The 24,104-nt window shown below is 35.4% G+C and overlaps 4 protein-coding genes across 8 annotated transcripts in view; 3 read left to right on the top strand and 1 right to left on the bottom strand.

Moving 5' to 3' along the window:
- Positions 1-4,654, top strand: part of LOC108361980 (X-linked retinitis pigmentosa GTPase regulator) — a 15,631-nt gene extending 10,977 nt beyond the window's left edge. The window contains exons 2-6 of the mRNA XM_017614797.1: positions 1,159-1,380; positions 1,450-1,665; positions 1,817-3,175; positions 3,244-4,431; positions 4,506-4,654. Of these exons, the coding sequence (XP_017470286.1) occupies positions 1,159-1,380; positions 1,450-1,665; positions 1,817-3,175; positions 3,244-4,431; positions 4,506-4,603 (3,083 nt within the window). The 3' untranslated portion in view covers positions 4,604-4,654. The remainder of the gene's footprint in view (positions 1-1,158; positions 1,381-1,449; positions 1,666-1,816; positions 3,176-3,243; positions 4,432-4,505) is intronic.
- The window catches only part of barc (RRM1_TatSF1_like and RRM2_TatSF1_like domain-containing protein barc), a 40,223-nt gene extending 35,415 nt beyond the window's left edge, over positions 1-4,808 (bottom strand). For all 3 annotated transcript variants that reach the window (XM_017614798.1, XM_017614799.1, XM_017614800.1), the window contains exon 1: positions 4,710-4,808. The gene's annotated coding sequence lies outside the window, so the exon portion shown is untranslated. The remainder of the gene's footprint in view (positions 1-4,709) is intronic.
- An 8,651-nt stretch (positions 4,809-13,459) lies between these two features.
- Positions 13,460-17,405, top strand: LOC108361978 (adult enhancer factor 1-like). 3 transcript variants are annotated; one of them, XM_017614794.1, is made up of 4 exons: positions 13,460-13,756; positions 15,333-15,412; positions 15,482-16,386; positions 17,250-17,405. In XM_017614794.1, exons 3-4 carry the CDS (start codon positions 15,561-15,563, stop codon positions 17,384-17,386), a joined length of 963 nt encoding a protein of 320 aa, XP_017470283.1. In that variant the 5' UTR covers positions 13,460-13,756; positions 15,333-15,412; positions 15,482-15,560; the 3' UTR covers positions 17,387-17,405. The 3 variants fall into 3 exon arrangements, with proteins under 3 accessions (XP_017470283.1, XP_017470282.1, XP_017470284.1); XM_017614793.1 differs by having other exon boundaries at positions 15,333-16,386; XM_017614795.1 differs by lacking the exon at positions 13,460-13,756 and adding an exon at positions 13,781-14,132 and having other exon boundaries at positions 15,333-16,386.
- On the top strand, positions 17,372-20,575 carry LOC108361979 (uncharacterized). The gene has a single exon (XM_017614796.1). The coding sequence runs from the start codon at positions 17,396-17,398 to the stop codon at positions 17,921-17,923; it is 528 nt and encodes a 175-aa protein (XP_017470285.1). The 5' UTR covers positions 17,372-17,395; the 3' UTR covers positions 17,924-20,575.
- The last annotated feature ends 3,529 nt before the right edge of the window (positions 20,576-24,104 follow it).

Here is a 24,104-nt window from a genome sequence, read left to right as displayed (position 1 = left end):
TTTTTCCTAATAAACAATCGTGGTACAAAGCTCAATAAAAATATTAATTAATAACTTACGTTTAATTTTAGCTTTACTCCCATTTTCTTTTCGTGGCAGGATTCAAAGGATACATGGTTAATCCTTAATTTGTCGTAGGGAAACTTTTCTAACTAAGTGCAAAACCTTCCTACAGAAAATAATTAATACTAATAATCACAAAACAATAACATTTATCTCACTGCAAAAACATTTGCTATAACTTTAAAACTTACGAAGGATACATACTTATTTTATTATAAACCTTTTAGCCAATTTATCTTTTTATGCTTGTCAAAGTATGCTTTTTGTATCATTGAGTAATTAGCACGAACTACGAATACGAATTTATCATAAATCAATTAATAGTAATAATAATAATAGGTTGGCGCTTACACTATGTTATGGGGTATCTCACATCGTGGCTGAAATGCAAAAAAGCCAAACTAACTAAAAGTTTTTATTGCATAAAACGATGTGGGGACTCATAATTCGCTGAATTGCATCATAATCAATGCAAAAGTGAATTTTGGATTTTTAGTTAGTTACGGCTTGCATAAATTTATGTTATTTAGCATTACAAATGAATTTCATTAAACATTTTAAGCTGCAATAACACATATTTGATATAAACCTTAAGCAAATACTTCAAAGATGTATGATTCGTTCACGCGACAGTCGGGTCTACGTAACCGGAACGACTCAGATTTATATCTGGCCAAGGACTGTCACTCCAGCAACACTCCCCAAAAACTCTTTGGGGAACTTGTATTCTGCTACAACAACAACAACAAAATGTATGATTTTTATAAATTAAAGAAGCAACTTTAAAATAACTCCTCCAAAAGACCCCCTGAAGTACGCCCTATAAATCAATTTGTGCCACTCCATTCAAAACAGAAAGGGAGCAGGAATATAGACTGGAAGGCCTCTTGACTCTCAGGAAGGCTTTTCGGAAGGGCTTTTAACTCCTCAAATTATCTACGAGGATACTAAAATAACAATATGTACTGTATAAATTTGTAATATGTACGTACATATATGTAAATACATACTTATGTTGATGCTGTTAAGAATACAAACAAATGCATAAAGGGCAAGACAAAGTGAATCAACTCATTTTTTTCGTATCTATTGCAGAAAGTGGACGACTATTTGTTTGGGGAGAGAATTACTATGGCCAGCTGGGTATTGGTAGCCAATCGAATAACAACAACAACAACAATAATAGCAAAAGCAACAGTAACACAAGAAGTAATGGCGATATAATTACTAAACCCACTTGTGTAAAGTCACTGAAAACGTTGGGTTTGAAAATAGCCGACATCGCTTTTGGCAACGATTGGTCCATAATACTCACTCGTTCGTATTATTACACAATTTCGACAATCTATGAACCGCGTAGTTACTTATACCGTTTCGTTATTGCAGATTCAAACGAGTTATTCTTCAGTGGGCGCAGCGTATTTCCAGCTGAATCGAATGTAGCGCGTAATTTTACCACGGCCACAGTGGCGAATGAGCAATGTGAAATTATTCGCAAACCATTTCGAATCGATGAGTTGGACGATTATCTGGCAAAGAATGAGGACGCGGAGTGTTATACGAACGTATTGGCCGGCAATGAGCATTTCGTGCTAATGACTAGTAAGCCATTTGACATACTACGTACATATGTATCTATTTAGACGAGAATTTGTATTTAAACTAAGGTACTATAGTGTGTATGTACATATGTATGGATGTATATTTGTGGGCTCACATTTAAATGCTTTTACATGAACTCTGTATATTTCAGGCTTTGGGCGCCTCATTGGATGGGGCTCTAATCAAAACTACCAGCTAGGCTTGACCAAACATGATTCCGTGCAAATGCCCCATGAAATAAACCTGGGTGCGCCAGTGCAACAATTCGTGTGTGGTCCGGAATCAACGCTGGTGCTCACGACGACCGGAAAGCTCTTTTTCACCGGCCACCTTAACGAGTTTGTCTTTTCACAGTTTACTGAACTTCAGCAAAATCTCGCACCTACGGAACAAATCATTTTTATGCACATATCGAAAACGAATGAGATTTACATCGTGACCAATGCTGGTAGCATCTATCGCAGTATGGAGTCGTTGCGTACAAAGAGCTTAATATTTCAGCGGTTCTACGATTATGACAGCGAGGAAAACGGGCCGATATGGAAATTGTTGAAAGGATTCTCTTTCTATGCGGTTCTAACAAAAGCCAACAAATTTTACACTACATTCTCAGAGAGCGGTCATCACCTCAAAACGTTTCGTGAGATATCTAAATTCAAAAACTTACAACTTCTCGATGTGGCGGTGGGTAATCAGCACATATTAGTACATGGTTTACCACGAAATTCTACAATCTCGGCAGCTGTGGGACCTGGCTATGAACCGCATCGTTTCTCCAGCCGCACTTTCGTTATGCCTGCGACGCTATTGGATGGGCCTGCAGAAAGAAACCAAAAAAGGGAAAGCAAAACAGCAGCAGTTGAAAATAAATATAACGAAACGATTGAGAAGGATGCCGCGATGATAGCCGATGTTAATAGTAACACGATAAACATCGAAGGTGACGGCAAACTTGGACTAGCAGAAAAAAACAGAGAAACAGATACGACAACCAAAAACGATGTTGCCGAAGTGAAGGCGGAAGAATTTGTTTCTGATGAACTTGAAGTCGAAGAACTAACTAGGGAACATCTTAATGGCGAAATTTCTGGAAATAAAGACAACACCATGGGGGGACTAAATGAAAATAAGAACCACAGCGGGGATATAAAAGATACACATTTAATCACCTCCGCAGCTGTTATAGAGCATAATGAAGCAAGCTCACCCTCTGGATCGGAGAGTTCGAAAAAATCCAGACACTCAGTAAAATTCTCACCTACATCTGCAAGCAAAGCATCACCTATAAGTGACAAATTGTTGAGACCCCACACTCCCTACCCGGAAAGCTGCACAACGGCGAGTACACCGACGACTATCAAGAAAACACCATTACGTAACTATTCTTATGAAGCTGCCATGGAGCACGACCATATTGACAGCACCTCACCAGCTCTGATGGATAGCTTGGACAATATACCTGAAAGTACAGAGGCCGAAAGTGAGATTAGGGGTGTTAGTGTTAAAAATGGTAAGTTAATAACTCATAACACAATTCACTATAAATAATTGTTTTTTGTATTTCTTTGGTCGTGAAAGCACTCGCTTCGTCCCCTACACTCCCGTTTGAGGAAGACGAACAATTAACTGTAGAAATCAACACTACAACAGATCCACTAAACAGTACCATTGTCGTAAATGAAATTCGCTTCATAAACAATGGGGTCGACGTAACAGATAATGTTAAGGCGCAATCGTTTGAAAGAGATGACACTGAAAGCACTTTAGATTCTTTAGAAGAGCAAGCGGAAGACATCGATAGAAAGTCAAATGGAACACCGAATGAGATAGATAATAGTGCAAATACAGATGCGATGGAAACACATAAGACTCAAGTTGATGTCACGAGGATGAGTAATAAATTTAAAAACGCAGTAGATGAAATTGAGTCAGGTGTAGAAAACACAGTTCAGTCGCAAATAACCGAAATCAATGAAAATGTCACGATGAGCAAGGATATTTTATCTAAGCAGGCGGAGCATATTGAGGAAGACATAACATCGGAACGAACTGAGAAAGTAAGCAAGACATTTACTGACAAAATTGGAAACGCAACCAAGAAAGCAGCTGCCACAGCTTCCGATGTGCGCCACTCTCTGGAAAGTGCAGCAAAAGGTGCTACTTCAGGTGCGCTAGATGCTGTTGAATCGGTAGGAGAAAATGCTAAACATGTTGCTAATGATGCTATGAACACAGTGGAAGGTATAGGAAATAGCGCAAAAAAGGCGGCAACTGGAGCAAAAAATGCCGTTGGGAATGTGTTTATCAAGATGTCTGATGGAACCAAAGATGCTGTAGACTCTGTAGCAACCAAAATTGCTAATGAAGTTCAAAGCGCCAAAGAAAATATCAACACCATGTTGCAAGGTAAAGTCCTTAAGCCACCTCCCACTGAAGAAGATGCGGTGTCATCAGCATCGGACGTTGCATCTAAGGAAGGTGCTAAAACCAATACTACCACCGGTGAAGATGATGAACGCACAACAGCATCCGTAAATTCAACACAAAACTCGACTGGTAACCCTTTTGAAAATAGCAATCCCTTTGAATCTACGAATCCTTTTGACGATGTTATCGAACGTAGTAAAAAAGCACTACAAGACGAAGCTAATACTTTCCAACAAGAAGTAGTTCAAGATGCAGAGAAGGAGAAGGGAAAAGTACGACAGTTCTTTAGCGATTTTCGTGGAATATCCTGTCGAAATGAAAAATCGGTGGAAGTCGATGGTCAGTTGTTCAAAAGGCTAATATTGTTTACATATGTAAAAGACGACTTTATTATGTGATTTTCTATTTTATAGATGATCCTCCTCGGTATTCAGTGGAAGACAAGTACCCCACAACGCGTCGCGACAACTCAAAACAAGAAAATACGTCAAAAGTTTGCTCAATTTTGTAAATTCTCCTTAATATATCTTCAGTCTAATGTATGCATTTCTCTATTAGTTACTGTATAATATAATGACACAATTTATTATACAAATATCACGTATAAAAAGGCTTACCTTAAAAATTATACACGGTGAAATTGTAAATCAGATTTTACACAAAATTCGTTCAAATCAGCTGTTAAATAAACATAGCGAACTTAGCCGTGGTTTAAGGATACAACATAAAGATGGCATGCTAAACAGTTTACCCATGTATCGATCAAGGCGTATTCATATAAGGTGGTATCGATTCAACGAAGACAATTAAATGCGAAGGTACACAATATGCGTTGGCCGGCAAATGAGTCACGCCGACAATAGGCATGTTTTATTCAACCATCACAAGCAAGTAGCTAAATCTTGGTCAAATAAAACGAAATTAGCTTTTCTCCTTTTTAAGCCCATTTTTGACAGTTGTTTGACTGCAAATAGTGTCAAAGTAAGTTTTTGCCTCTTTCTGATTCGCTTAGGGAGAAAATTTCTGATGCTGAATGGCAATGCCTCTTGTTCAACATACAAGCCAAGATAGCTTTTCATAAGCCAAAATAATTCATTACAAAATAAGCTAATAGCTTAAATTTCTGGACAAATAAAATACGGCTAATGTCAAATAAAATTGAACACGTGCGTTTGTACGACAGCTGTTAAGGCCGGTCCACATAGAATTTTCGCGTTGCCTTTAGCGTTGGCGTTGGTTTGACAGAACGCACGTTTAAAGTATGTTTGCTACAATGAACGCCTGGCAGCGTATGCTTGGGCCACTTAATTAACACACTAACGACAGATAAATTAATATTTCATATCAATAATTGTATTAAAAACGATATTTCTTGCCCGCACTTGATTAAAAGGGAAAAATATTTCACATAATTTTATTTACTTGCGACAGCTGACGAGCAACGCACGCGAAAAGTTGAGAGTTGGCCATCATTTTGCTTTGTGTTGGCGTGAGTGTTGTCGGATTTCGGTTATGTGGACGGCTGCATTTGAATTCATGTATTCATAGTCAGCTGTTGAAGCGACGCCAACGCCAATTCAACGCCAAAGTTCTATGTGGACGGGCCTTTACAGACGACGCCGTTACATGAACCAATTAGAACAGATCTGACCGGTTGAGAAGCAGCCATTTGTAATAGCAATTGAGAAAAAAGTGTGTGACGTTCGTAATATTGAAGTTTGCTATTTCTGTTTTGCTCCTTTCTTTATGTGTATTTTGTCGGTGGTTTATTTCAGTGATTTTTAAGCAGATTTCAATAAATTTTTTGTGCAAATGTAATTAAAAAGAAGTACGCGATGATTGGAACACTACAAAAATAATAAATTGGTTAGCACAAACATGTGCTACAACATTGCTTGCATTTTTTTTATTTATGCTTCGTNTAGGGAGAAAATTTCTGATGCTGAATGGCAATGCCTCTTGTTCAACATACAAGCCAAGATAGCTTTTCATAAGCCAAAATAATTCATTACAAAATAAGCTAATAGCTTAAATTTCTGGACAAATAAAATACGGCTAATGTCAAATAAAATTGAACACGTGCGTTTGTACGACAGCTGTTAAGGCCGGTCCACATAGAATTTTCGCGTTGCCTTTAGCGTTGGCGTTGGTTTGACAGAACGCACGTTTAAAGTATGTTTGCTACAATGAACGCCTGGCAGCGTATGCTTGGGCCACTTAATTAACACACTAACGACAGATAAATTAATATTTCATATCAATAATTGTATTAAAAACGATATTTCTTGCCCGCACTTGATTAAAAGGGAAAAATATTTCACATAATTTTATTTACTTGCGACAGCTGACGAGCAACGCACGCGAAAAGTTGAGAGTTGGCCATCATTTTGCTTTGTGTTGGCGTGAGTGTTGTCGGATTTCGGTTATGTGGACGGCTGCATTTGAATTCATGTATTCATAGTCAGCTGTTGAAGCGACGCCAACGCCAATTCAACGCCAAAGTTCTATGTGGACGGGCCTTTACAGACGACGCCGTTACATGAACCAATTAGAACAGATCTGACCGGTTGAGAAGCAGCCATTTGTAATAGCAATTGAGAAAAAAGTGTGTGACGTTCGTAATATTGAAGTTTGCTATTTCTGTTTTGCTCCTTTCTTTATGTGTATTTTGTCGGTGGTTTATTTCAGTGATTTTTAAGCAGATTTCAATAAATTTTTTGTGCAAATGTAATTAAAAAGAAGTACGCGATGATTGGAACACTACAAAAATAATAAATTGGTTAGCACAAACATGTGCTACAACATTGCTTGCATTTTTTTTATTTATGCTTCGTCTTCATATTCTTTGCTTACTTTTCACAGAAAATAACATGGCTCCGAAATTACAAATGTCAGCCAGAAAATTACTTTTTTCTTTTGCTTCATCTTGTCAGATCTTATGTAGTTGTATTATGACGCCGTTACGAATGCGTTAACGCAGTTGCCGCCGAAAGTAAACCAACTCGCTACTTTTCTGTTACGTTCATGCGTTGACATTTGAAATTAAATTTGTGGATATGCGTATCAGCAGTTTTTTGTTTACAAATCAGTGAGCGGCACAACGCAAGGTGTGTAACATCATATTTTTCAACGTCGTCAATACACTAACGGATCAACGCAACGCCGCAGCAAATAAAATTATGTACCTTCAACTTAAGGCCGGTCCACATAGAACTTTCGCGTTGGCTTTGGCGTAGGCGTTAGTTTGACAGAACGCACGTTAAAGGTATGCTTGCTACAATGAACGCCTCGCAGCGAATGTTTGGGCATTAAATTAACATACTAACGACAGATAAATTAATATTTCATATCAATAATTGCATTAAAAACGATATTTCTTGCCCGCACTTGATTGAAAAGGAAAAATATTTCACATAATTTTATTTATTTGCAACAGCTGACGAGCGACGCCCGCGAAAAAATTTAGAGTTGGCCATCTTTTTGCTTTGTTTTGGCGTGAGCGTTGTCGGATTTCGGCTATGTGGATTTGAATTCATGCATTCATAGTCAGCTGTTGAAGCGACACCAACGCCAACGCAACTCCAAAGTTCTATGTGGACGGGCCTTTACTTGTATTTTTTGTTTGCTTTCAGCGGACCATTGTCAAATTTCAGCTTATCTTTCCGAATGAAAAAAAGTGACAGAAAATACGGCATAAGTTCAGTATAGTGGCCATTGAGATAAAACCAAAATTAAAATTGGGTGGTGTAGAGAATTATTTGTCAAAAACACTTGCAATTTTCTCGCTTTTGATGAACTTGACGCAAATGAATGGAGTAAATGAACTCAACTTAAAACGCAATTGATAGTTTTTATACATTTGTGATGTTTTAAGGGTAAATTTTTACGAAATTCTGTATTTTTTTTTAGTTATTTAAAGTTACTTCCTAATTCTTTATAAGAAGAATTAATTGGTCAGCAAAAAAGCTTAAAACGCTCCAATCTTGGATTAATTTATAAAATTAAAAATCAATTTCAATGTTCTTTAAAAAATTAGTCATAGATTTATATGTTATGCCATTAGTATTTTGATGAAATTCAATTAATGATGAAGTATTTTTGAGTATTGGGCATTTATCTCGTGAATTGTTATATTTGTTACATTGGAAAATTATATGTTCAGTATTTTCAACTGTATTACAAAATTCGCAATTTGGATTTTGAAAAATATTAATTTTTTAAAAATGTCTCCATGCAGAAAGTGTGATTTGTTAGAACTCTATTAATAGGTTTAACTTCTATTGGTGTCATTTTATTTGAATTTTTATGAAACCAAGGTTTACTCTGAATGTTTGGAGATATTTCTCCACAATATTTTCCTTTAGATATAATATTATTAGAATAAAATTCTTGCCACTCTTCATTTATTTTACTTTTAATTTCTATTATAGCATCTTTAACAGAGCAAAAAGTTTGAATTCTTTGTCCCTTCTGTAAAGCAGTGGAAGCTGCTTTATCCACTTCTTCGTTTAATTCAATACCACTATGGGCTGGGATATGATGTAATTCTAAAATTTCAATTGATGATTTATTAAGATCCGTTATCTTTTTTTTTTGCTATATAATTATTACAGTTCTCGTTTAGAAAGAGTCATTAGACTACTTAAACTGTCTGTAAGAATGGTAACTTTTTAAATTGATTAATTATTGAAAAATCAATTGGGGTGTTCACAGTTCGTTCCAAATTGTGTCTGAAAATGTAGACGTCTACATTTTGAGACATCTTTAGCATCAAACTGTGAGCACCCCTTTCTAGCAGTCGTCGCAAAATCGTCTCAAAACTTTGCTGGTGTTGCCAGACATTTCTTCCTTGCGTGCATTTTTTATATGTCGCCTTTCGATTTTGTTTCTGAAAAATTGTAATTATTTAACTTAATTACCAATTCGTAATATTTGTTATTTCTTTTCCTTGATTTGTTTCTTTTCATCAGAAATTGCGCTCAAATTAAATGCAAATACAGAAAACGTGCCCAATAAATAAAAAAAATGTGATTAGTATTGCCATAATGCAACCCTGCTGCGAGGTTGCAAAATGTAGACGCGTAAAAAACATACCTTTGAGTGTGACAAAATGTAGACGGCGTCGTTTTCCAATTTTGTATGGGAAACAACAACACCACAGATTTTACGGTTAGAAAACGTCTTAAAATGTAGACGTCTACATTTTGAGACACTATTTGGAACGAACTGTGAACACCCCAAATAATTTTATCAATCGCTAAAAGTTCAGTTTATATTGAAGTCATTTTTTTGTCACAGAATGAGGATTTTTCAGTTAAAGATTTCTCGTGTATAAAAGTAAAATGGGTTTGGTTATTTTTATAGAACCATCTGTATATATTACTTTAAAATTTTGTTGTTCAAGGTTTTTGAGTTTTTCAATATATAATTTGGGAATTAAATCTTGATTAGCAGATTTTTTATTTTGTATTGATCCTTTAAAAAAAGTTATCAAATCTAATTTTTGGAGAATTAAGGAGAGTATCTGGAACTAAAGCTATATTACAAAAAATTGATGTAAATTAATTATATATTTTAAAATAACTAGTTTTTTTATTAAGTTCATTTGTAAGAATTGTGTCTTTTCTTGGTAAATTATATGCAATGCATTTAGTTATTTCGTTAGCTGTTGTCAATTCAAAACGAAATTTTGATGGTAATTCTGATGCTATATGATAAATAATATGAGTAGGAGTATATCTAATAAGACCTAGACAACGCCTGATATTTGCATTGCAGCAAGTACGTATCGATAAGATCATTAAAATTTTTTGTTTTTGAGTTTTAATATGATCAGAAAGATTTTTTTTCTGCCAAAGCTAATAATTCACAATTTTGAATAGCTTTATATTGATGATATTTTTTACGAGGCGCATATCTCAATCTAAAAAGTTGGGAACATACTTATTTGAAGAATTTATTTTAATTATATGCTTTTTAATTATGTTTTGGCAAGAATTTGTAAAATCTTCTAAATTGTTTGATTCTTAATATGATTTGAAATTAGTATAATTGTGTTATGATTGCTGTTAGTTAATTTAGGTAATACTTGTTAATTATAATTTATGTTTTTATTAATAAAAGATACATCTATAGCTGAAGTTGAAAGGGTATTGGTAGAAAAAGTACGAGAACCGTCAGTCAGAAAAAAAAATTATAATCAGATGCAATATTTTCAAGGATAGTTCCTTTCTGTAATATAAATACGATGGAGGAAAACTGGTGTTGCTACTCTATAAAATAAAATGGAGGTAAATTGCTGATGGCACTCTAACCATGGCACTTATAACCCTCACTACATAGAACTTTCCTTTCTGTATTGCCAAATAAAAGGAGCTGAACACCTTTTGCAGAGAACAGCTTTCTGCGTAGGAGGCCTTCGGCCGCGCTTAGGGACTATAACCCTCACTACGTAGAATTCTCTCTTCTGAGTTGCCAAGAGAAGGGGCAGAACACCTTTTGCAGAGAAAACTTTTTTGCGTAGGCGGCCTTCGTCCGATCTTAGAGATTATAACCCTCACTACGTAGAACTCTTCGTTCTGCGTGCGAAGAAAAGGAACAGAAATCCCCTTTTCACAAAAGTATACTTCTTGTGCATTATTTGGGTGTTTTCGAAGTTGAAATACAAATTGTATTAATAGAGTGACAGCAACAGTTTTCCTCCATCTTATTTATATTAACTTCACCAGATTGTTTGTGCGGACTTTTAACACCGGAACTTTGCAATTAAGTACAGAATTTCGCGAAAATGTGCACTTAAAACATCACAAATGTACAAAAACTTATAAATACATGTTAAGTTGAGTTCATTTCCTCCATTTATTTGCATCAAATTAATCAAAACATAGTGCGAAAAGTGAAAGTGTTTTTTGGAAATAACTCTTTAATGAAATAAAAATGTTAATTTCCGATCTCGGATTATTATTATTGGCGTCAAGACGCGTCGATTGATACCACTCTCGGATTTTTCCGTCCGGTTTGACCTGGTTCCGCTAAAGTGCACTACTACCGAAATTAATAGGGGTGGAGCTAAAGGGGGTTCAAGGTAAAATTTTCAATATCTTCAAAAGCTTATATTTTCAAAACCGTTGCATTGATTTTAAAAATGTGGATATGGTGGGAAAGGTAATTGATAGACCTCCTATTTGAAATGCATACCTTATATTTTATATAAATAATTCAAGAAAAACTAAAAGCCGAAATTATAACCATTTTTTTTTTATCAAAATGCACGTTTTTCTAAAAAATGCGTAAGAGAAATACGGTTTAATTGGTATATTATTTTATATAGATAGGCTTAAGCGCATGTTGCCTGAGGCTTTTTTCTATATAAAACGGCAACACAAGAACGAAAATTTTACTTCCTGATGGTTATAATCCCTAAGTACGGCCGATGACCGCCTACGCAGAAAGGTGTTCTCTGCAAAAGGTGCTCAGCACCTCTTCTTCTGCAACACGAAAAGGAGAATTCTAATTCGTGGGGGTTATAATCCCGGAGCGCGGCCGATGACCGCCTACGCATAAAGGTGCCTCTGCAAAAGAAGTTCAGCCCCTCCTCTTCGGCAACACAGAAAGGAGAATTCTACTTCGTGAGGGTTATAATCCCTAAGTGCGGCCGAAGGCCGCCTACGTAGATAGGTGTTCTCCGCAAAAGGTGTTCAGCCCCTCTTCTTGGGCAGCACAGAAAGGAGAATTCTACTTCGTGAGGGTTATAATCCCTAAGTGCGGCCGAAGGCCGCCTACGTAGATAGGTGTTCTCCGCAAAAGGTGTTCAGCCCCTCTTCTTGGGCAGCACAGAAAGGAGAATTCTACTTCGTGAGGGTTATAATCCCTAAGGGCGGCTGTAGGTCGCTTACTCAAAAAGGTATTATCCGCAAAAGGTGTTCATCCCCTCTTCTTCTGAAGCACAGAAAGGAGAATTCTACTTCGTGTGGGTCATAATCCCTAAGTGCGGCCAAAGGCCGCCTACACTAAAAGGTGTTCTCCGCTAAAGATGTTCAGGCACTGTTCTTCGGCAGCACAGAAAGGAGAATTCTACTTCGAGAGGATTATAATCGCTAAGCGCGCGCGAAGGCCGCCTACGCAGGAAGGTGTTCTCCTCTAAAGGTGCTCAGCCCTCTTCTTCGGCAGCACAGAAAGGAGAATTCTACTTCGTGAGGATTATAATCGCTAATTCCGCCTACGCAGAAGAAGTTGCCTTTTTACCTGGCAACACAGAAAGGAGAATTCTGAGTAGTAGGGGTTATAATCCCTAAGCGCGGCCAAAGACTGCCTTCGGAAAAGGGTTTTTGCAACATAGCATACATTAAATAAAAGGTATTTTTATGCACTTCTAAAAATTGTATTTTTGCATATTTTTACACCATGGACCCAATAGTACCATTTTTGGCACTTTTGGCACAGTTCATCCTGTTCTGTCACAATCATAAATATAGAAATTTAGCATATAATGTCAATGTATAAAAAAACTCACACCACATTATAAACTAAAAAATTACAAAAAGTGCAATTAAAAGCCCTAAAAATTTAAACTAACATCTATTTAAAAAATTTTCGTACACCTTTTATATGGGAAAAAATGCATAAAATCGAAAACCTGTGTTCTCCCTAAAAATTCTGAATTCAAAGCTTGTTGCGAAAACCTGCTGAGTTTTTATAATATCTGTTCAAAGTTTGAAATGCCGATTTTTGTACATTTATTGTGTTTATTAAATTATGAGTTAGACTTTTATATAAAATCAGTCAAAAAATACTCAAAAAAAAAAATGGCGAAACTGGTCAAAATGCCTCATTACCATTATTTCGCATGTAGGTACTTACATATGTGTGTAAAAATGTCAGAATATCTATATTTGGGTATAGTTCCCGTCCGTAATAGGAATTCTGGAATTGGAATCCTTCATAAAAGTGATTTACTGGAGTAATTAATAATTATTGTATTACTTCAGTGTATTTTAAAAATATTATTTCTAAAAATATATTCCTTTTAAAACGTCTTAAAAGAAATTAAATTTGTGGCACTTTCATCTTCTTTTCGGCACTATTTTTGCAACCCATTTTGAATTTCATACCTGAGTTGAACTCAAAATCGCCTCGTGCAAACACCTTTTGAAGTAAAAAAATGCTCAGCTGTCCCATTCTTGAGCTGACCCGCTTTCACAAACTTTTTCTCAAAACCGGTTGCAAATACAAAGTCGAATTTATGCTTGATTTTGTATTATTGGTTGAAGGTAGCTAAAGCAACTCTACACACATCTTGCAATTATTTATCGATAAATCGGTTAAGTCAGAATACTTTCATCTGGCAGCTCCCTTGTTAACAAACAAACGTCAAATGAAAATTGTGTGTGTCTGGTGCTTGCGAACGAAGAAAAAACCCAACTCAATTTTGTAACTTCATATTTTTTGTACAAAGTAGAAAAATTTTATATTTTTCGAAAATTTTCACATTCTTAATAAATGAAGTGAATCCGCAAAGAGAGCGCGTAGAAAAGGGTATTCGCATATGAACTAATAGCACGGAGCAGGCATGAGTATTGCAAGTTGAAAAACTGAAAAGATGAATTAAAAGGGGGGAAATCGGAGTCTATTTTCACTGCATGTCCTCGCCAGGTGTTGCAAGAAGGTAGGTGGGTCAAATAAATGGAGTACTAGAGTTTAAAGATGTTTTGTGTAACAAGAGGTTGTGGGGTGGGATGAATTAGCGGCAGCCTACGCGAAGTTGCTGCGCTAAGCGGAGATGGATTTTTGTGAGCCGATCGCGTTTTGCAGTTGATGAATGGGGAAGTGTGTTCCTAACCTCAAACCAGCACAGTGTTGGTTCGGTGTATTGACAGCAACGAATCTCATCGGTAATTGTGTGAGTGCTATGTGTCGTTACGCGACGGGGTACGGTCGGTGTGCTATGCGATATGTAGTGAGCGTGCACCGTGCGGCTATTGTGGTGATGGTCGCACCGACGACGTCAACGGCCGAAGTGGAAAATCTACTTCACAAATCGGGTTTGTTGAATATATTCCTTTTTCTTAAACTTTTTCGATTCGCTAAAAACGTGATTGTGGCAATAACGATGGGATGGCACGGAATGATTGTACCCCGTGGATAGAGGGGGTCGCGCTATAATGTGTGTTTTTACCTCATTTCCCCCTTCAAATGTAATGGTGTTCGATTATGTGCACATGGCAGCGGTCACAGTGCGCTGTAACTTTGCACGGAGCCCACCTATGCAGCATACTCGTATTTGGCATTCCATTCAATATCATTTCAATACTTGTCTCTTCAGCTTCTCACAAATTTCGAAACTATTCAATAAATTTTTAGTCGCTTACTATGTTTTAAAAATTTGATCATACCAAAGGTTGGATCACTGTTGAAAGTAACCTAGCCACATGGTACAAACGCGACGTTGCTGACTTATCATCGTCACCACTTAATCGCCGTCGTCATAACCATAATCGTAACGTCTAACCTCAGCGAATGGCTCTGGTGTATTGTACATAATTTCTTTGGGAGTTTAGGGGCAGAGAAAGGCGACGATGTATGCATTTATGCAAATTTATCTTTTAACTAGGAGGTCAAAGCGAATACGAGCAAAAAGAAACTAATGAATATTCCAAAGCATTTCCAAAACTTCAAAATTAGCTTTGCCTTTTTTCTCCCGCTATATGCTGCTGTAACAACAACGTGGCGCTCTGCGAGTTATGCCACTCAGGTCTTCTGTATAATGGGAATATGTCATTAACGTATGTACATACATATGTACGTACGTACTTATGGTTCAAAATAGTTTCCACTTGGTTTAGTTACTTACTGGCCAAAATAATTTGGAATACTGGATGCATAATTGCCATGCAGCACTCAATACATAGCAATATGTCACTTATTTTTTAAATGATGTAAGAAAAAATTTATTGTCAACAAAAGGATATGAAATTCTTATCATGATTCTTACGTTTTATTGACTAATTTTTAAATAGTGTCACTCCATCACTCGCGTTTTTTTTCAGGAGTATTAATAAAACCTAGATAATTAAAGGTACCATTTATTCTTACTGAAATTTGAAATTATTTGAATTTGTGGAATTTTTAATTAGTGTCAGTCCATCACTCGCGTTTTATATTATCAGGAGTATTAATGAAACCTAGATAATTAAAGGTCACATTTATTCAATTTATTTAACACTTTTGGAATTTTTTTACAGATTTTGTATCCATACCCTCTCGTCAGCGATCTTTTGCTTTGCATAACGTGCAGCACACATAAATATAAAAATAAATACAGGTATATTTTTGCATTGAAGCCAAGTTAAATTACAATCTAAGACAATTCAGCTAATTAACGATCAAACAGCCACAACACAAATTGGTCGCAATAGTAGTGGGAACTATTTGAGCTGCACCAAAAACACCTGCGTATAAAAAGTCTAGCAATGCATATAAAAAATTTACAACACGCTCATGCGGCTTCGGCTGCTATGGGAGGAATTGTGATTGTGTCATCGTCGACAAATAATACCACAAATAATGCTAACAATAACAACAACAATACCGACAGCAGCAATAACAATAATGAAAACACCCAGGTAACACATCATCAGCAGCAGCAACAACAATCCCAACAACAGCAGCAGCACCAGGCCGCAAGTGCAGCAGAAATTCCGATTCCGTTCAATATGCATCTGACTGCAGCTAATTCAGAAGCTCATGTTGCAGCGCAAGCGGCAGCTATGGCTGCAGCACAAGCAGCTGCCGCACAAGCCGCCGCAGCTGAGCAACAGCAAGCGGCAAATGGTGGCAATGGAGGAAATGGAGCTACCACTATATTGCAGCAACATCCTTTAGCGCACCTAGTAGCCACAGCGGCTCATAGTCCAGCGCTCTCAGAGCACCAATTTCCGGCGGGGCGCGAAGTGGTAGCCAATGGACATAGCGCAGGCAGTAGTGCGAGCGGAGGAGGTGGTGGCGGCAGTGGCGGCGGCAGCGGAAGCAGCAGTGGGGGCGGCCATGAAAAACCTTTCCTTTGTAGTGTATGCGATCGGCGGTTTCGGCAATTGAGCACACTCACTAATCACGTGAAAATACATACCGGAGAAAAACCATACAAATGCAACGTTTGTGATAAGACCTTCCGTCAATCGTCCACTCTAACAAATCACCTTAAGATACACACTGGTGAAAAGCCGTTTAATTGCACCTATTGTCCGAAGAATTTCCGACAGCTGAGTACACTAACGAACCATGTGAAAATCCATACTGGTAGGTATAGATTGGTCATTGGTATCACATAAATAACAAGTAATTTTTAACCCTAGAATACTAACCTTTATTTTTATTCCCGTAATACTAACGTTCGACTGTGAGACTACTTTGAAAAAAAGTACAAATTTTGTCTTTTTAAAACCTTAAATTTATTTAAAAAATAGGCTTAAATATATGTCATATGTTTCTAAAGTAAAAAATAGAATGATTTAATATTTTTTAATATTAATAAAAATAGTTCGTATAACACATATTTCATCATCTTTTTGAAAGGGGTCATTTAAAAAAATATATAATAAAATATTTTAAAGCGAACGAATTCAAACAATCCATAAATTATCTTAAAGTTATTCTTATTTACTGTCACACTTAATAGGAATTAATTGTTTTTCTTTTCCATTGTGACTTGTACCTACAAATGAAATCGACTTTTTTGCATCTCATTGGGCGTTAAAAATAAAAACTAAGCGATTAGTTTTTCTTAAAATTTCAGACCTACGTAAATTTATTTGAATAAATCTAGCAAAAGGTTTGAAATCTTAAGAAAAAGTAACTGCTTATTTTTTTATTCATAAGGCCCATTCACTGAAATCTTCTTCGGAATTGTCCCCACTATCATTTCCATTGAACGATATTTCTTCCAACCATTTTAGAACTTGTTCTTCATAGGTACCCCTCTCGAAAATAAAAGAAAAATAAAGTTCAAAACAAAAAATAGCCAACAAACATGTTCAAAGCTGAAATAATAATAATAATAAAATCGCTCCTGAAATATCGCGAGAAAACTGAATTCGTTCCGCCTAACAGGCGAACGTTATTGTTCTACAAAAAATACACTTTCTTTTTTCTCTCTATTTTAGGTGAAAAGCCCTTCGAATGTGCCGTTTGCAAGAAACAATTCCGTCAATCCAGTACTCTCAATAACCATATAAAGATCCACGTCATGGACAAGGTGTACGTGCCAGTTAAGATAAAGACGGAGGAGGAGGAAGGATGACTAGAGGATATGGTGATCGCAGGCACCCATCAGCGGCCTGCGCATCACCATCGTAATGTAATCACAACAACTATACAGGCACCAGTAACATCAGCGGCTGCAGTAGCTGCCGCCGCTGCTGCAGCCAACCACCATCAACATCAACAACTGCATCAACAACACCAACAACAACAACACCAGCAGCAGCATAACCACTCCAACACTCCAAATAATGGCAACACGATAATAGCAACAGCCGCTGCTCCGTCCAATGCAATCGAACATTTTAACGTTACATCTATTGGGGAATTGTCAAACGTTCAATTGAGCAGTATCAATGCGCAACTAGTGGGTGGCACTGTCACCGCCGATGGCAATCTAGTAACCATGGGAGGTGTTGTCATCGGACGCATACATCCGGCATCTCTGCAAAGCAATGGGCATACACTACAACCGCAATTACGCACTACAGCACAGCCGGCTACTCGAGAGGAGCTACAGCAGTTGGGCGTGATTAAGGTAGAGTCGCCAGCCGCTGAGTTTCAGAATGAAGGATGAGTCGAGTACGAGTTACTGCTTGAGTACATGCTCAAGGAGGACGAGGAGGACTACGCAGCCGCTTGCAATGAGAATAAAGTAAATGCTTGCAGTGACATATTAAAAGATGGATTAAAGACGAATGAAATTTGTAGTGACAGGGCTGCCAGTGGTGAAAGTGCTGGTAAAGGCACGCTTACAAGTGCGTGTGACGCTGATAAACAAAATTAGAGCGAGTTTCTTTATCTTGCAGTTGTAGTTGTTGTTGCTATTGTTGCTAGTTATTTAAAAAGATATACAAAAGTAAAGAAAAGCTAACTAAATAAATATCATATTCACTTGAATACATTTGCTATCAAACATCATCGTCGTCATCATACTGAAAATGTAAAACTGACATCCTTGAAATCCCAATTACCAGACAAAAACTAAAATCATTACACTGGATTAAATACACATGAAATAGCTTGGGATTGCGGATGCTTTTTGAAACGTAAATATTTAAAAACAAAATTAACGAATCAATTAGAAATACTAAAAAATATGAAAATCAAAGAAAAATCAACCTCTGTAGTAGTTAAGTCTGAAAGTAGCAACAAACATGATAAGAAAGCAGAATAGAAACAAAAAAGTTAAATCTAAAATTTAATTTTAATAATAATAGGGGAAACTTATTTTACGGGGGTTAGTAAAAAGATCAAGCACAACAAATGCTTAAAAATAATTTGCCGTGCTTTTTGAGCAAAGATGTGTTATGAAGTTTGTTAGAAATTCTAAACGATGAGATATAACATTGAGTTCATGTTAAATAAGCTTTCATAGGGAAATACCAGGTTGTTTGATCCACTTTAGTGTAGTATAACTTCGCGATAAACAAATTGTTTCTAAAGTATAGCATTAAATTTCTGAAAATATTGTCATGGTTTGCGTCCTTCTGCTCTTACAAATCAACTCTGAATTCATAACAAAATTCATAGCATATTGACAACTCAAAAATCTGGTAGAATAATTGTAATTTAAATTTACTAGGAAGGCTTACTTTGTATTTTAGTTTAATAACACAGCAAATGAGACTTGTTTGTACTTGAAGCTAAAAACTACTTTAGAATAAAAATGCCTAAAAGAAGTCAAAGTGGAGGAAATTTCTGTATAAGATGAAATTGCTTTTTGTTAACCTTTTTTGGCATAAACAACAAAATTATGGTGAATATTTGTTTGAATTGTATGAAACATAACCTTCTTAAGGCAAATTTTAATTTATTACTAAGTTTAGACTAAAGTTTTTGAATTTTTGTAGATATAAAAGTTACTAGTATTTCCACAATTTTGTTGGCTTATGAAATTATTTTAAATTATTTCATATATGCCAGCGTGTGTGTATATGCGCAATGGAGATGTGAAAATTATTTGAAAATAATAGAAATTTAAATGAAACTAAAAAAACGTTTATTCTATTTTATAGCAATTTCATGTTACTCCAAAAAAACTGATATAAAACTACTAAAAGAATGGTGAAACAAAACAGATGTATATACAAATGCAGTAAAATACGTTTTAAAAATGTTTAAGAATTTCGTTGCAACTTGTTATTAGTCAACATCTAAATCTGTTATGATTTACCTTCCCGCAATTTTTGTAAATTTTATTCTCTTGAATGGGATATGGGAAATTTAAGTGGTTCATACGAAATTAGTAGTTTTCGGAAAATTCTTAGTTTGTTTGTATTTCACTAAATCGGAGTATAATATATGCACAAAAGTGTATACAAAACTGGTACGTTTAAAACAAGTGCAGATATTTGGGATCATCACCTTTGGGCCTGTAAAATAAATTAGATATTGAGTGGCATAGAAAGCTTAAAACTTTTAAAAAGTTATTGCGCATGTGCCACACTTCAACGTCGTCGTAGATACATGCATACATACATATGTATAAACATATATGCTAGTAGGTGAATTGTCTGTCGCGCCATACAGACATATAAGTCATTTATTGTGAGTGTGCATCGCCTAACACAACAATCGATTAAGAAGATAATACATATATGTATATGATGAAACAGCTTATCAAAAACATGTAAATGTAAAGGTACATTTATGAATTTGATTAAATACCATGTACATCATATTAACAAACATCAAAGTGTGTAAAGAAAAATGTTGTAAACGCATAATTAAATAATTAAGAAAGCAAGAGGTAAAACTTTAGTGGTATTTGTAAGTTTTGTTATACGAGTATTTTAGGTGGACGCCAAGTAGGCAGCGTGGAGAGTTATACATACGTCGTATGAAGGGCTGCGAAGTGTCAAGGTATGATCGCGAATAGATATAGAAGAGGAAAGACTCGTAATTTCGATTAGCCGAAGCTTGAAATTACGGTTAGTCGTCATCTCATTTGACGTTGTGATTGTCAAAGGGATGGACACAACTGAAAACTGAAACTGATAATAATAAATTCTAATAATATTATTAATTAAAAAACTAGCACTGCGATGCCTAAACGTTTTCCTTTTATTTTGTAAAAAATCGTAAAAGTTACTTTAGACAATTGCTTACTTGTAAACATTATTACACATACAATTTAAGTACGAAGACATGTATATGTTAATACTTTCCGATTGTAAACAATACAACTTTTGAGACTATAAAAACTCACGAGAATACACAAAGATTACACCTTTCGTTGCGTTCTCTTTTATTTTAAAGTTAAGTTTCAGCGTCAATTGTGAATAGTATTAAAAATGTCGTTACATATTTACACATTATGTTGTTTATTGGGACAATATTTGGGTTTATCAGTGACACGCTAACACCATCATAATTTAAAAACTAATAGATACCTAGCAGCTAGCAGCTAGCAATTTTACCAAGATATGTATGTACGTATGTGTATATATGTAAAAATATTAAATCGATTTGGAACATATTAGAACCAGCCGTAGTAAACCAGCCGTTGACAATATGCTTATTTGAAAATTAATACATGAAATATTGTGAATGCATAGGATTTTTTTGTCATTAACCCATGGGCAACGACTGATGCAAAAGTACCCACAAACGTTTTTTGATATATTTGAAATGTAAATTTGAACAGCAAAATTCGTAAAAAAAAAAATAATAAAACAAAAATATTTTTGATAACTACGTGGGAGGTTGGCGTGGTTATTGGCAGATTTCGACAAAATTTAACACTAACCTAAATTATACCAAAGGCAACTTCGAGGCCGACTTTCGTTAAAATATCTAAATTTTGTTCGAGTTAGCGTGCTTACAAACAGAGAGGGCTGAACCAATTCGTGTTGTCATTCGGAATATTTTGATATATACGTATGCATATGTGTATATATGTACATTAGACTGCATCACTCCCCATACAAAAAAAATCGGTGCTATTTTTCCATTGGAATTATAAAATCTATTATATTTTAAGACGTCCACTGAAATATTTTGGAAAAATATTAAGATTTAAGTGAGCTGGACCGATTTGAAAGTACCTCTAAAAATGGAATTTTATATGAATAAAAAAGTTTCTTAAAGGTTTTTTTTTTGAAAAAATGCCCTCAAATGTCAAAACGGTTTAAGCTTAAAAAATTTGCATTTCATCTTAGGGGACTTTTTTCAAAAAGTTCTTTGAAACTAGTTTTATCCATAAAAAAAACTCCATTTTTGGAGGTATTTTCAAATCGGTCAAGCTCACTAAAATCTTAATATTTTTCCGAAATATTTAGGTGGACGTCTTAAAATATAATAAATTTTGTAATCCCGGTGAAAAAACCGCAACTTTTTTTTTGGTGATGCAGTCTAATGTACATACATACATCTTATACGGTTAACAAAAGCGTTTGCTTATCTGCATAAACCGTCTTTACTTGCATTAATTCATGCATTATCCTCTTTCAAATGTGAATAAGCGGCTGAACAAATACATAAAAATTTCGTGCATTTGAAAATTAGAGTTCGACCTTAAGCAAAGTAATACTTGTTTTACCGCCTCATCGATGGGACCATTTTACAAAGTCAGCCCACCACTATTCACTCAAAGTTGTGTTCGGAACACGGTCATAATCGCTTACGCTTCACGCTTGATTTGCTTGGAATTTGGTTTTTCTCGTTATTTTATTTTATGTGACTTGAAAATATTTTTCAATATAAGGAAATATTTAAATTGGATTTCATTTGGGTTAACGAAAACAACAACTGTGAAAAAATATCAACCAATACATTCAAACAAAATGTAAAATAAGCATATTTATATTTTTTGTTTTGGCTATCTGGATTACTGTATACTGTTTGTATTACTTACTTGCACAAATTTTAGGATCTACATATGAAGCCTGGCCGAAAATTAAATTAACTAGCCAATCAGCCTTATTGCGAGAGTCGTGTCGAATGCTAGTCGTTTTTCGAGAGTTGAATCGTATCGAAAATTTCATTTCATGGCCTATTATTTCGACTCGACTAGTCTATTAAAACGGAAAAACTTGGCAGCACTGCATAGTTTTCGACGATTTTCGTCGTTTACTTATGTCAGCATGACAGTAAACAATGCTAATGTCGAGTCGTATAATTTACCCCAATTTACGACTTACGCAATGAGGCTGAATAATTTTTTTTTAGACCCCACTTCAACTCTGTTCTTCCGATAAATGAGTATTTCGCGTAGTTTAATTTAACCATTTCACGTTTCCATTTACAGTATCGGTGATATCAATAGCACCCCTATTTGCAAGTCATTCATATTTATTTATTTATTTATAGCGTTTCTTTTGGTACCGAAAAATGCTGCCTTCTCTACAAAATTTTTTGTATAAAAGAAAATACCATTAGTTTTAAGAATTTTCAATTAAAACACAGCTTATTATGTAACAAAAACCCTTACAACTTTGTAGAAAACAAAAAAAAATTAAAAAAAATTGTCATCCAAAGTTCAAAGTTTTTCCTCAGAAGTGTTATAATTTTTTGAGTATACAGTTCTATAGCCCACTAAATTTAACTAATTTTGATTTTTTAGAATTTGCTATGGTTGAATGCCTAAAAAAATTTCCTCATCAAAATAAAGCGTATTCCTCCAATCAGCATTTCGAAAATATTTCATTTTGTAGTTTATCTCGTTCCGAATTGCTAATAAGATTTTGATTGAACCACTTTTCATTATCATATTTTTTTTAAGTTAATCCTTGTGTTTATGAAACTCCAAAATTTGCTTTTAAAATCTGGATTAAAACATTTCCTTCAGCTAATTTGTCCAATAATTGGACTTGAAACACATTTTCTATGCAAAATTAATGGGAGTTGAAAACAAGTCATAAGCCATCTACAATGCCGGCATAGTATACTGGACGGTAAAAAATAATGAATGGGCGGTTCATATCCTCTCTAAAATGTGGGGTGGGAGGCGCCACGGTCCCTTACCCTTCGACCACCGTCCCCTTAACCAACGCCAATAATGGAAAGCCAACTCAAAATAAACACTTTTTAGTTACTTATGCAGAAATGGACGGCAGCTTCTCTTACGTATGTTGAGCTAAAAATTCATAACGAATATAAAAGCAAACAATCACTTTTTGACAAAGTAAAGGCACAACGCATAGACTGCTGAGAGCTCCTATATATCCTCCGGAATATATTTTAAAAATACTATACTTGTTTATTATTTATTTTTGGAAAATAGATTTTCATCACTGCATTTTTTTACCGGAACTCTATATAGTTGGAAAGGACTTAATTTTTCATTGTTCGTTCTTTCAAATTCTTAAAAAGTATGGGCATGATAAATATGAAAAAAAAATTGAAATCATGGAAAAGGTTGTGTAGTTGTACATACTACTTTGTAAATTGTCCATTTCCTAAAATGTTTGATACCAAACTACTTAAATTCATTAAAGAGGTAAAAATACTTTTTAAACGATATTTTTTCCTAAACTCCCTAAGATTTGTGTGAAAAATACTTTTGAGTTTCAACTTTCAACATTTTTTGAAGTATAGTATCGGTAACTTCATTTAAAAGTTCATACATTAGACAGGTGCTAATGATGGTTTTTATTCTGGTACTGTTGGTAAACTCTATACCAAAGTTATTAACGATCCAGTGGAAGTTACATTTTAATCTACCAATTTGTGGATAATTTAAGCGAACCTAATGAGATTTTTAAGCGCGTTCTACCACGCGGACTGACCGTGATTCGATTCCTGCCCGACCAACA

This window comes from Rhagoletis zephyria, unplaced genomic scaffold, assembly GCF_001687245.7.
Source record: "Rhagoletis zephyria isolate East Lansing unplaced genomic scaffold, Rhagoletis_zephyria_1.1 Rzeph_scaffold_00901, whole genome shotgun sequence".
Lineage (NCBI taxonomy): Eukaryota > Metazoa > Arthropoda > Insecta > Diptera > Tephritidae > Rhagoletis > Rhagoletis zephyria.
This window is presented reverse-complemented; position numbering and strand designations above follow the sequence as displayed.

What these genes read in the sequence shown, in the direction of transcription:
- LOC108361978 (XM_017614794.1), top strand. Translation starts at nt 15,561, where the DNA reads ATGCATATAAAAAATTTACAACACGCTCATGCGGCTTCGGCTGCTATG. An exon ending in CCATGTGAAAATCCATACTG is followed by an intron (nt 16,387 to 17,249) that starts GTAGGTATAGAT and finishes TCTCTATTTTAG; the next exon opens with GTGAAAAGCCCTTCGAATGT.
- LOC108361979 (XM_017614796.1), top strand. Translation starts at nt 17,396, where the DNA reads ATGGTGATCGCAGGCACCCATCAGCGGCCTGCGCATCACCATCGTAAT.